The 13446-nt window shown below is 51.5% G+C and overlaps 1 protein-coding gene across 3 annotated transcripts in view; it reads left to right on the top strand.

Annotated features, from left to right (window-relative positions):
- The first annotated feature begins 2445 nt into the window (after window positions 1-2445).
- The window catches only part of GLS (glutaminase), a 70374-nt gene continuing 59373 nt past the window's right edge, over window positions 2446-13446 (top strand). For all 3 annotated transcript variants that reach the window (XM_060177569.1, XM_060177570.1, XM_060177572.1), the window contains exon 1: window positions 2446-3016. In XM_060177569.1, the coding sequence (XP_060033552.1) occupies window positions 2652-3016 (365 nt within the window). In that variant the 5' untranslated portion in view covers window positions 2446-2651. The remainder of the gene's footprint in view (window positions 3017-13446) is intronic.

Below are 13446 nucleotides of genomic sequence, written 5' to 3'. Positions count from 1 at the left end.
TTAACTTCCATACTTGGTTCCATGTTGCATTTGACTAACAAATCACCAGAGATTAAAATTTTATACAAGAAAAACAAAATTAAAACAGTGAGGCACATTTTCATTCTCTCTAGTATTTTTTCATAAGGGGCTAAATTTTGGTTGACTCTAAATTCTAAATGTTGAGTGACATGGACCCGCTTTTATCCTCCTTCTCTGAAAATAGAAAATAACATAGTACCAAGCTCACTTTCTACGTTGGCTGTGTTCAATCCTCTAAACATTAGACCATTTGTAGGAAAACTAGAGACAGTGGGAGATAAATAAACCAGGAGGAAAATAACTGAATTTGCCAAAAGCTTGGACATGGTTTAGAGAAAGAAAGTTGTCAAAATTGCTAACTGGTCACATCTAAGAGATCAGAAGATTCACCAGTTTGTGTCAGCCCCAGACTGACTGGGAAGGGTAAGCAGAGGTATGAAGTATTAGTAACCTTCCCTCCAAAGCCTAGACCTCAGGTTCTTGACGATATTATTATTTTGATCCGCAATGTTTTTGTGACAGGTAGCAGTAAGTAGTAATAACAGGGGCCAGGTGGGGCCACTTGTTAGAATGTTTAAGGATTCTAGCCCCTGTCCCCATCTGTGGGAGGGGGGATTTCATGAGCTGTGAAGCAGGGCTGCAGGTGTCTTTCTCCCTCTCTATCTCCCCTTTTCCTCTTGATTTCTCTCCATCTGTATCAAATAAACAAACAGTTGAAGCATTGATTTTTTTCTAAAACTCTATCATTTTAAAATCAAGATTTCCATGCTTTTCCTTATGATTGATTTCCATGTTCTTCGGCTAAAGAGCTGTCAGAAGAAACTGAAGCACGACAAGACTGGGACGTGCCAAGGCCGCACAACCTGTACTAGGTACAGCCATTTCCTAAGTATCACTCAGGAGCGGTGCTAATTAGACTACTAAATCGGGCTGCCATCTAATGACGCACCTGACACACCCTTTCAGTTTCACAAAAACCATCCAATTACCCTTAGTGAATCTGTTTGTTTCTGGAAATTGTCACACACACACACACACACACACACACACACACACACACACACACACACACAGTCCCCAAGTGCAATGTATGTAAATAGTTTCAGGTCCTTGGCTCTTTTTTCTTTTTTTTTTAATTTTATTTTTTGCCTCCAGGGTTATTGCTGGGTGAGGCTCAGTGCCTGCACCATGAATCCGCTGCTCCTGGAGGCCATTCTCCCCCCCTTTTGTTGCCCTTGTTGTTTAGCCTTGTTGCGGTTATTATTGTTGTAGTTGATGTCTTTGTTGGATACGACAGAGAGAAATGGAGAGAGGAGGGGAAGACAGAGTGGGGGAGAGAAAGATAGACACCTGCAGACCTGCTTCACCGCCTGTGAAGCGACTCCCCTGCAGGTGGGGAGCCGGGGGCTCGAACCCGAGATCCTCCCGCCGGTCCTTGCGCTTTGCGCCACCTGCGCTTAACCCGCTGCGCCCCCTCCCGTCCCCCTTGGCTCTTCTTTCTACCGGTCTACAAGAGAAATGGATGAGGCGATGCTAAGCTGAAACGACTTAAAGAGAATCAGCATTCAGATGCTTCTATTTTAAAACGATGAGGCAGTTTTTTAAAAATAGAAAAAGCGTAATTTTGCTTTCAAGCAAACTCTTGTTAAGGGATTCACTACTGTTTGAAAAGTATGTGACCTATCAGTGCTCACTTTTTATCTCAAATAGCAGTTTTTCCAAAGAAAAGCAGACATTTTGGAATTTTCTTTTATTTTCCTCTTTGCCCTCCCTTGAACTCAACGCTCCAAATGGCTAAGTCGCATAGCTGCAAGGATTTTGCTCATTTTTTCCAAAACACTTCCCATCTGGGTAGTGGCCAATCACGGAAAGTTTCAAGTCCATGTAACATTTGGGGAAAAAGGGAGCCGAGCCTGGAGCGGCCCACACGCCCTGCAGGCAGCCGGGGCCCAGGAAGCCCGGGCTGCAGGTTCAGGTCCCGGCTCCGGTCCGGTCCCGTCCAGGGCCCGCCAGCCCCCCGGGGCTCCCTCGCACATCCCTCTCTCCAGCCATTCCCTGCCTCGGAGCCCATGGTTTCCTAAAAGGCGAGCCTCCGTCGCCCCTACAACGCAACCAGGACAAGCCCGGGGCCTCGTGGAGGGAGGGAGACAGACAGACAGGCAGACAGAAGGCCGTCCGCCCCCCGCGTCAGTTTAAAGCCCCTCCCTGCGCGCAGTCCCCCGCCGCCCCCGCCCGCTCTCCGCGCAGCCGGCGCCAGAAGTACTCGGCGGCCGCACCCGCCAATCAGGAGCGAGGCCGTGGGGAGCGGCCAATGGGCGGAGGCCGTGGGGGCGGGGCGCAGGCGTCGCACCGCCCCCCGGAGGGAGCGCGGAATGTCTCTCGCCCGCCCCTGCGGCCGAGCCTCAGTGCGGAGCCCGCGGCGCTGCGAGCAGCTTCGTCGCCGGCGGCCCGGGGAGCAGCGGCGGGGGCTGCGGAAGCTGCAGCCGGAGCCGGAACCGCGCCCACGCCACTGCCCCTCCGCCTCGCCTCGCCTCGCCGTCCGGTAGAGGCCGCGTCCCGGGAGCCGCGCGGCCGCCCACGCCCGGAGCATCGTCCCCGCCCGAGCGGCACCCGCACCCGCAGCCGGCGGCATGATGCGGCTGCGAGGCTCGGGGATGCTGCGGGACCTGTTCCTGCGGCCTCCCGCCGCCTGCGCGCTCCTGCGACGGGCGCGGCCGCTCGCCACCCTGTGCCGGCGCCCCCGGGGCGGTTTCCGGGCGGCCGGGGGCCCGGCGGCCGCGGCGCGGCTCCACCCGTGGTGGGGGGCGGGCGGGCGCGCGTCCAGCTCGCCCTCGGAGATCCTGCGGGAGCCGGGCAAGGACGGCGCGCGGCCCCCGCAGCAGCCCCCGCAGCCGCCGCCCGCCGTCCCGCCGGCCTCGGGCCCCCCGGACGGCCCCGCCGACGCCGACGCCCCGGCCCCCGGAGACGGCAAGGAGCCGCCGGCCGCGGGCGACAAGTGAGTGTCCGCCGCCCTGAAGCCCGCGCGGCCCGGGAGGAGGGGGGGATGCGGGCGGAGGCCGGGGAGGAAGAAAGGGATGCGGCGGCCTGCGGGCGGGCGGGCGGGCGGGCGGGCGGCGCCATGTGATCAGGCCGCGCCCGCCCGCCGCAAAGCCCAGGCCCGGTCCCGCGTGGGAGCAGCCCGCGCCCTCCCCCCGCACCCTGCCCCGCGCCCCGCACCCTGCCCCGCGCCCCGCGCCCTCCCCCCGCACCCTGCCCCGCGCCCTCCCCCGCGCCCTGCGACCCGCCTCCATCGGCCGCCGCTCACTTCTCCGCAAAGAAACCTTTTGTGGCGGAGCCTTTATTAGGATTGATTGATGGGTCGATCGATTGATTGGTTGGTTGATTGACTGGTTGCGTAGAGACATCCGCGGCCCTGCCTCACTCGCAAGGCGCGGTCTCCCCCACCCCCCTCCCGCAGGTGGGGACCGCGGGCTCGAACCTGGGTCCATGTGCGCGCAGCCCCGGTGCGCCATTACCCGGCCCCTTGGCGGAGCCTTTTTTTTTAAAAAAAAATGTTTTTTAAGTAAATATATGTGTGTGTGTGTGTGTGTATGTGTGTGTGTGTGTACACAGTCTCTTGAAAGGAATCTCTCCAGGGCACGAAAGTAATTTATTATTATTTATTTATTTATTTAAATTTTTCTTCTTCCGGAGCGGCTCCCCCTCCCCCCCCCCCCCCGCGCGTATAGAAGCCGTCTGGGGCCCCGGAAACAACCGGGAGCAGGGCACGTGGCCGCCAGATGCGGCCGGGGACCTGCCCGCAGGGAGGCTTGGCTGCCAGCCTTCCCCCTTCTTTATATGGGCGTGTTAGGAGGGCACAGACACCCTGCAAATACAGTCACTGTCAGACAGACAGCAGGACAGACACCTGCAAATACAGTCACTGTCAGACAGACAGCAGGACAGACACCTGCAAATACAGTCACTGTCAGACAGACAGCGGGACAGACACCTGCAAATACAGTCACTGTCAGACCTAGCAGGACAGACACCTGAAATACAGTCACTGTCAGACAGACAGCGGGACAGACACCTGAAATACAGTCACTGTCAGACAGACAGCGGGACAGACACCTGCAAATACAGTCACTGTCAGACAGACAGCGGGACAGACAACTGCAAATACAGTCACTGTCAGACAGCGGGACAGACACCCTACAAATACAGTCACGGTCAGACAGTGGGACAGACACCCTGCAAATACAGTCACTGTCAGACAGACAGCGGGACAGACACCTGCAAATACAGTCACTGTCAGACAGACAGCGGGACAGACAACTGCAAATACAGTCACTGTCAGACAGCGGGACAGACACCCTACAAATACAGTCACGGTCAGACAGACAGTGGGACAGACACCCTGCAAATACAGTCACTGTCAGACAGACAGCGGGACAGACACCTGTAAATACAGTCACTGTCAGACAGCGGGACAGACACCCTACAAATACAGTCACGGTCAGACAGACAGTGGGACAGACACCTGCAAATACAGTCACTGTCAGACAGACACCCTACAAATACAGTCACGGTCAGACAGTGGGACAGACACCTGCAAATACAGTCACTGTCAGACAGACACCCTGCAAATACAGTCACTGTCAGACAGACAGCAGGACAGACACCTGCAAACATAGTCACTGTCAGACAGCGGGACAGACACCTGCAAATACAGTCACTGTCAGACAGACAGCGGGACAGATACCCTACAAATATAGTCACTGTCAGACAGACAGCGGGACAGACACCTGCAGCCCTTCAACACTTTACTCTGTGCGCGTGAATAGAAGTGCACAGAGACATCCTATCTATTTACTAATAGAAAAAGAGCGGGCCGAGACACACCTGCAGCCCTTCACTGCACCGGGGCCTCGAACCCGGGTCCTGGAGCGTTGCTAATGTGCGCACTTAACCAGGCGCACCGCTGCCTGGCCCCCTGAGCGAATTTTTGGAGCCCGGAGTTGCACATCCGGAGGGAAGGAGATGGACAAGCCGGCCGCTGGGCTGAACCCACAGTGGGCCTCGTGGCCTGCGTGTGGACGGACAGTCGCACAGACTGTTCGGGGCTGTGGGCGAAGCCTTGCCTGTCTGCCCAGCACTGGCTCCTGAAGTGCTGCCTCGGGGCACCTGCAGTCGGCACCTGGCAGCACTTCGGAGGAAAGCTGGGTCGCCACCCTGCCAAGTGCCACCCTTAGGCCATGGCCGCCGCTGCTGGGGTTCGAGCCCGGCTCCCCCTGCGAGCGAGCTGCACAGACCCCAGGCTGAGATGCGTCTCACCCATCGCTCCCCCTGCAGGTGGCCACTGTTTCTGTAATTCTGTGATCATCTTTTTTCTTTTTCTTCTTTTTCTTTTTTTTTAGTACAGAGGAGCTTATGGCCACTGGCAGATCATCAGACATCAGGGATTAGATGGCTCAGATCCCTCTCATCAAGATTAAAAAAAAAGAAAAGCTAGATGTTCATTAAAGCTGTGTCTCTCTCCAGCCTCTCAGTGTCAGGACTGTGTGCTTAGTCGCACCTGGGCTCCCTGTGGGCCGGCCAGGCCGGGAGGAGGAGGACGGAGAGCTGCTGGGTCCCTGCCTTCCCGTCCCTGCCGCGTCCCCTTGCTGGCTGTGCACGGGGTGGGTGTCTGTTGAAAGTGACAGAGGTGGGTGCCTCCTGCCTCTGTCAGGTGGGAAACTAAACTACATGTGCGATTCACATATTTCCCAGAAGTTGTTTTTGTTCTTACCATCTCTGCCTTCTAAATCATTTTTCTTCTTTGCCCTCTCCCAGGCCTCACCGCCCCAGACAGGCAGAGTGGGAGAGGCCCACAGCGCAGAAGCTCCCTCTGCGGCCGGCCTGCCTGAGCTCGGCCGGGGCTGCACAGCCCACCGCACAGCCAGCTGCTCTGCCGGCCCCTCCTGGCAGTAGCTCCGAAACTCTCCCGGCTAGTGCTCGGTGGGGCAGGTGTCTGCCCTCCTCTCCCCCTCTCTGTCTTCCCCCCCCCTCCATTTCTCTCTGTCCTATCCAACAACAAGGACATCGATAACAATAACTACAACAATGAAACAAGGAGAACAAAGGGGAATAAATATTTAAAAAGAAAAGAAAAGGATGCTCTGTTATCTCCTTCTCTTTCCCAAAGAAATCTCTCCAGTCAGGCGCCCTGACCAGTTCTGTAGCCACTAAGTAGCTTTGTTTACCTTAATAAGGAGCTTTTTGTCCTCCACTGCTGAGTTTGGAGGAATAACTAGACTCCTTCAGGTAAGCGATCCTGAGAGCTTTCAGTCTAGGAGTTCTCTTCGAGAGGGGGCACAGCCTTTTTGGCTCAGTCTCCCCTGAGTGCTTTTACTTCATTTTGTCATGCCATCCTTCTGAAAACCGTGGTCAGCTCTCTCCACGCTGTCACGGTGTCATCTGCTCAGTGTGCAGTCTTCCAGCCAGAGGCTTGGTCTGTCTGCCGCTCTCCTGCCCCCTCGGTAGCACGTCCTTCTGACTTGGCTTCTCTGGGTAGAGCCGTCTCTCAGGCTCAGCGATCTCTGCCCCTTGACGGCTTGCTTCCCAGCTACTTTGTCTTACTTCCATATATTCTGCGTGGTGCCCCAGGACTGACCACCATTTTTATTTCAAGATACTGCTTCCCAAGCACCGGTGAACCTTTTATCAGGTCCATGAGCCTTGCAGCATCATTCAAAACTCTTAATTGACCTTCCTGCTAGTATTTTCTCAGAATAGACGATTCTTACCAGACTTTTTCCCTGCCGGACTCATTTGTGCCAAGTGCAGAGTGTCTGTCCATCAGAGTGAATAAAGCATTCCTGGGGAAGCTGGGGGCGCTGGAGAGGAGGGAGGAGGGGGCTTCCTTTTTTTTTTTTTTACTTTTTTCTGTAATGCAGTCCCAGGAGATAAATTGAGGGGAGTGTGTGTGCAGCCCTGTGCAGTCTCTTTCAGACCTGATTTCATGCTACGTATTGGGTAGGACAGATGGAAAACATACACACAGTCCCCTCGCAGCCTTCACAAAGCTCCTTCCTTCTATTGCTAGCCCGGTTTTCTCTAGCACTGCTGAGGATCAGACCCAAGCCTGGTGCACTCTAAGATAAGCACTTTACCTGCCTCCCATTTGCCTGGCCCGAAGGGGCATTTTTATCCACCCCCCCATCCCAAGCAGAGTGCTGTTCAGCTGTGGCTTATGATGTTGGGATTGAACCTGGGACCTTGGAGCCACAGGCATGAAAGTCTTTTGCATAACCGTTATGCTGCCTCTCAGCAACTTTGTTATTTCATTACAAATGAGCTGTAGAATAGATATCTGGACTGGAGACTTGTCAGTACATATGTGCTCTCTAGAAAACAGGTAACTTGAACACTTTTTGTCAGAGCAGCAATTCTGATCCCTGGCGTCATTTATCGCGCCGACCTGCTTGTGTCTCTGTCGCAAGGTGCGCCGGTAGGAAGCCGGTCCCTGTCCTTCCTCAGTCATTGCAAGTGTGCACAGGCCCCTCTTTGAGGCATGTCAGTAAAAAGGTCGTGCCAAGAGTTAGAATGCAAAGTTTTCTGTGTGCCATAGTCCGTTATTAACAACCTTGCTCTGATGAGTAGTATTTAAACGAAATCCACTGAAAGTACAAATCATATCTTAGTTTATTCTGCAAAAGACGAGTGTCGCCTCGAGGAGAATTTGGTTGAAGATGTACGTAGGTTTCTTAAATTGTTTATTTGGGAGGGGGCCAGTGGAGTGCACACGTGCGTGTGAGAGGACCCCTGGCCAAGCCCCCTGCCACCGCGGGAGCCGCTGCACAGGGCTCGTGACAGGCAGTGAGCACTGCTGCTGAGCCCCCCCCCCCCACTCTCCCTCTGTCACTCAGCCTCCACCGTGGGGGGTGGAATTGTTCAGTTAGGGTCCTTATAGAGGAAAATATAGTAGAGCTGGTGACACAAATTGAGAAGCAGGGGGAGACACACCTGCAGCACTGCTTCACCTGCAGGTGAGGCCCGGGGGCTTGAACCTGGGTCTTTGTGCATGGTGGTAAGTGCCTTCACCAGGTGCACCAAACCCTGGGATTTAAACTCTCGGAGTGTGGGGCTTGCCTTTCAGCTCTGCATAGAGCAGGGAGTTCGCTGTGACCCCACCTTGGAGTCACCCGCTAGCAAGAGTGCGGTGCTCCGGGCAGGGCCGGAGGGCCGCTCTCCTGGTGGCCGTGTGCCTGGTGGCGATCTGGCTCCAGACGGACAGGTGCATCTGCGAAGTAGTCGCTCGCTGCTCCCGGCCCTGCGTGAGAGGACTGGCTCCTGGGTTGCTGAGGACTCTGCAGCTAGATCAGGACCCGCCACCCGCAGCTCGGACGCCTGGGCGCCCCCGGGAGGGTCCCCTGGGTGCCTGCAGCAGGGTGCTCGCTCGCGGGTCTCCGAAGCAGGGTTCCAGCCCACGGACTGGTTTGAAGGCCGCCGTACTGTGGAGTGAGCGGCTTGACACACATGCAGGTCTCAGCACTGCACGTTGCATGTCTTTGCTCGGTGGTTTCTGGCACCGCAGTGACCGTTTTGATGAGGATCTTTTGAACGACATGGACATTCCTATCTAGGCATTCTGAAGAAGCTTCCAGATTGTGTGAAGACGTTTGACGATGCTCATGGCATTCACGATCGGCTTACCTACTCCGTCATCTTCAATTTTGAGACAGGCAGACACACCCACAACCCCAGCTTCCCTCACCGCAGTGGGGCTGGTGTGAATCTGTCTGTCCGTCCCACGCCAGCTCACTCCGACTGAACAGGTCACCCAGCCCTGTTGCTGACAGTTCAGATCTCCACTGGCAGAACGAACCGAAGCAGAAAAAGTGACCCGTTAGTTGTGGGCACGAGCGTGCACATATTAACGTTGCAGAAAAAGTGAGTGCCCGTTACCAGTGGTGTGATTACGTAAATTACGGCTGCTTATTCAGTCCTTTCCTTTTAAAGAGTCATTTTCTGAGAGAGGCAAGCAGGTAGGCAGACGCCAGGACATTGCTCAGCTTTGGTGCCAGGCATCGAACCTGGGCCCCCGTTGACATGCAGGCCTGAGGCGCTAAGTGCTGCGCGATCATCCCCTGGTCCTCGTTCAGTCCTTTCAGACGTGTCCAGGTGCTTCCGAGGCATTTAAGAGAAGGTGTCATGCCCAGAGGTAGAACAGAATTGTCTGTGAGGTGTGATGGCAGGTGAATTTAAGCTGTTGTACGAAGCTCCGGAAAGCTAACGGGGATAAGTCACCGTCACATCAGCGTTTCTGGAGTGAGAGGCTATTTCCTGCCTCCCGAGATGCCCACGGTCAGCATCTGTAGCTTTTATAGTTGGAGAAGCAGCTTACTTTTTTTTTTTTAAATTTTAAAGCTCTAGCTGGTCGTAATTGCTATTTCTGATAGATGTAGCAGTCCCATTAAATTGAACAAATAGGGAGGAGTTAGTACAGCATAAGCCAATTATAGACACTATAAAGCTCAAATGATTCTTAGCATGGTTCAAATATTGCATATTTCTCTGTCATCTGAAATGTCACAACACTCACCTTGTTCACCTTAACATTCAAAAGGACCGGGCCTGTACTGAATAAATTCAAGCCCATATCGTAAGGCGAGTGTTGCTGTCTGGAGGCCAGCCAGTGTGCGTTTGACTTTGAGCGCTAGCTGGCCTCTGTTAAACCTTTTGAGATCAACTCTAGGAGCAAGGAAGCCATAGCCAGGTGGGAGGTGAGCAGACGTGACAGTCTGTTTTCTAGAGGCCCACGCTGGAGTTGGCCTGCCATGCATTCAACTGGCGGTCGGTGTGCGGCCTTGACTCCTGATTCTGCCGTGAGTCCTTTGTCCTTTGCTGGGTTTTTTGTTTTTTTTGTTACCTTCTGTCATTGCCTCCATCTTGTCCTTTACTTCATGACTTGGCTTCAGCCATTTTCTTGCATCTTCGATACCCAAATTCCCCTTAGCTTAAAAAAAAAAAAAAGTGAGGAACTGGGTGGTGGTGCACCTGGTTGAGCGCACATCTTACAGTGCACAAGGACCTGGGTTCAAGTCCCTGGTCCCCACCTGCAGCGGGAAAGCTTCGAGCAGAGCTGCAGATCTCTCCCTCTCTCCCTCTCTCCCTCTCTCTCTCTCTCTCTCTCTCCCTCTTTTCCCCCCTCCCTGCCTCCCTCCCTCCCCTCAGTTTCTGGCTGTGTCTATCCAGTAGTAAGTAAAGAGAATTAAAAGGGTGAAACAAGCATGTTTACTGTGGAGCTGCTTAAAGTGTACAGCTCACTAAAATTAAGCAGTGCCTTTGCTTTTTTAAAGGTATGATTTAACGTTTTAAATGGAATTCTGACAGTAACATGTATATCTTAGGTTCTTTACGTATTCGGTGTCTAGAGTGAATCAAATTTACATCTTTAGTTCAAGAATTTGGGAAAATAAAGTTTTTAGCAACTCAGATTGAGCATTGGAGCTGGGAATGACTCTGAAAAGACTTTATTTATGAGAGAGGAAGAGGGGCTGGTCACTGCGGTGCCAGGCTTTGAACTTGTGCTTTTAGGAGCATCTGTTCTGGTTGAGCCATTTCGTGGCCATAGAGTGCCTTTCAAGAACATGTGATTGATTCCACCTCCTCTTACAAGCTCTATAAACCGAACACAAATAAAAGACTAATCAACTTGACGAAGGATCAGAACTTACTGAGCTTCTCTTAAAGCCCAGCATTAGCCAGTGAGACCCACGTGTGTCACACAGTTTCACCCACGATGAGACCATTTTGATGTTTTTGTGGAATTGGAAGAAGTCTTACAAATCCTCTCCCTAACTGGTTTATTTTTTCCTCATTGATTATACTCTAGAGGTTGTTATTTACCTGCTGTAACACCTTGACAATCTCCATAGAAGACAGGCCATTTAGGGAGTTGGGTGGTAGGTAGTGCAGTGGGCTGCTAAGCGCATGTGGCGCAAAGCGCAAGGACTGGTGGAAGGATCCCGGTTCGAGCCCCCGGCTCCCCACCTGCAGGGGAGTCGCTTCACAGGCGGTGAAGCAGGTCTGCAGGTTTCTCTCCCCCTCTCTGTCTTTCCCTCCTGTCTCCATTTCTCTCTGTCCTATCCAACAACAGCTATATCAACTGCAATAATAACTGCAAGAACAATAAATACAACAAGGGCAACAAAAAGAAATAAATAAATATTTAAAAAAAAAAAAAGACAGGCCGTTTCATTTTCAGAGCGGTATTGATTTTCACTTGTGTGTGCTTGGAGTGTGACTTTGACTGGTTCCTACCTGTCTATCAGTAAAGTTGTATGTGACACCAAAATGATTATAGTGCTAGAAAGGACACGCTCTCCTTATTGTTTACAGTAGATGTGATTTGTTAAAAGGACACTGCTGAAAGGATTAACAGGCTTGGATGTAAAGGAATTGACCTGACTTCCCAGCAGAGACAGGCAGATTATCTCCCCAGGCTAGACTCGGAAATACATCTGGACAGGTTGCCGTGTGCTGGTCGGGCCGTCTGTTTGTTTCTTCACATGGTGCTGGCTTTGCATGCTTTTTTTATTCGAGCTTGCTCTCAGATAAATCTCCCCAAACCCAATCACAATAGTAGCCCTAATCTAATAATACCCCATCCTTGGATCCTGTACAGCATACAGTTTTAAGAAGACATGCACGCACTTATCTAACAGGAGTAACTGGCCTGTTGGCAAGTCTTCATTGTAAGGGGCCTTCGCCTTCATTCCTCTAGAGCTCGTGGTGTCTGTGTAAATGGAACCCTGACCACTGAGCACAGTTGGTGTGGTCTGTCTCGGAGAATCTACAAGCAGCTTCGGGGATGAATTGGGGTCCAGCCTCTGGAGAGTGGGACATTGGCCATGGAGACTCGGAGGCGGTTGATATGTGACTGCAGAGGGTTATTTTTTTTGTCTTTAAGATCTGTTTTACTTATTTATTCATTCATTTTTTTTTTTTTTTACCAGAGCACTGCCCAGCTCTGGCTTATGGTGGTGCAGGGGCTTGAACCTGGGACTTTTCAAGATCTGTTTTTATTTTTCCAGGATTTCTTAATTCTTATGTTCACTAAAAACTGTAGTCTTTAGCTTTTCAATTTTTAAACAAGCTTTTAATCATTAACTTGATAGGAAGATAAGAGAGAGAGAAAACAGAGCATTACTCTGGCATATGGGGTGCTGGGGATTAAACTTGTGATCTTGGCTTCCAATGTAGCATCCTCCTGGGTACCAGCTTTCAGACCCGAGCTTGAATAAATATTGGCTTTACTGCTAGTTCTGGCTGTGATCATTTTTTTCCCCTTCATCCTGAATGACAAGCTAAAGACGTGCATATTTTGTTATTGGCACGGCTTTTAGCAAAGCAAATGCCATTAGGGCTGTGATGGAGACCTAGAATGCTTAGTGTGCATTTTTAGGAGCTGAGCCACCCGTTTGACGAACCCCTTTCCCTAAGTTATTTTCCACTTTGGCTTGAGTCAGAGCTTTTTGTTTATTTGTTTCTTGAAAGATGACTCGGTTTTTCTTTAAGTATTTGATCACTATCAGTATTGTTGTATTTTTTTTTTACTAGCTTTTGATTAGGGTAATAAGACCTAGAAAGAGAAATCGTATGCTGGACAAACAAGTTAGAAATTTGTTGTGTTGATAATCTGGACTGTGCATTCAGAGAAACAGCTCTCAGTCCATCTCTGCCACTGGGCAGTTTGGGAAAGCCTGGTGACTTCTCTGTTTCCTCGCTCTCTGGCTCTCTGTTTCCTCGCCTGTGAAACTGGGAGAGAACTATTCATTTTGCTTTTGCAACCAATACTTTTTTCAGTTTCTGCTACCCACTAGGAACCAGAGAATTTAGAACGCAAGTGATCAATAAATTTTAGCTCCATAGTATTTAAATACTCATGATTGAAAAACGTCTCTAAGAGCTGAAATTATTTGGGGGACTCTTAAATGTGCTGAATATTTAAAAACAGAGTTACTGTTTTCTCAAATATGGACATGAAATTCAAGTATTTAAATGACTTTGAAAGGTGGCAAGTTGGGGCCTGGGAGATAGCTCAACCTGTTAAAAACAGAATTGATGTGCCCAAGAGCCCAGAGGACACAAAGCCAGCCAAATCTGCAGCACTACCGTACGCCAGAGTGAGTCTCACACGCTCACACATCTCATCCTCCTAAATACATTTTTACAACTAGAAAATAAAAGTTGCTGTGATAGCTTTCAAAATAAGTACAAATGATGTTACGCCTATGTTGATAATTCTAGGAGCAATTTGATATATGACTGTGTGCTCTCTGAACCAGCTCTGTTTCAGTGCCATTTAAGACACAGAGATGCAGAGGAATTTGATATATGACTGTGAGCTCTCTGAACCAGCTCTGTTTCAGTGCCATTTAAGACACAGAGATGCAGACC

This window comes from Erinaceus europaeus, chromosome 18 (assembly GCF_950295315.1).
Source record: "Erinaceus europaeus chromosome 18, mEriEur2.1, whole genome shotgun sequence".
In the NCBI taxonomy this organism is placed as follows: Eukaryota; Metazoa; Chordata; class Mammalia; order Eulipotyphla; family Erinaceidae; genus Erinaceus; species Erinaceus europaeus.
This window is presented reverse-complemented; position numbering and strand designations above follow the sequence as displayed.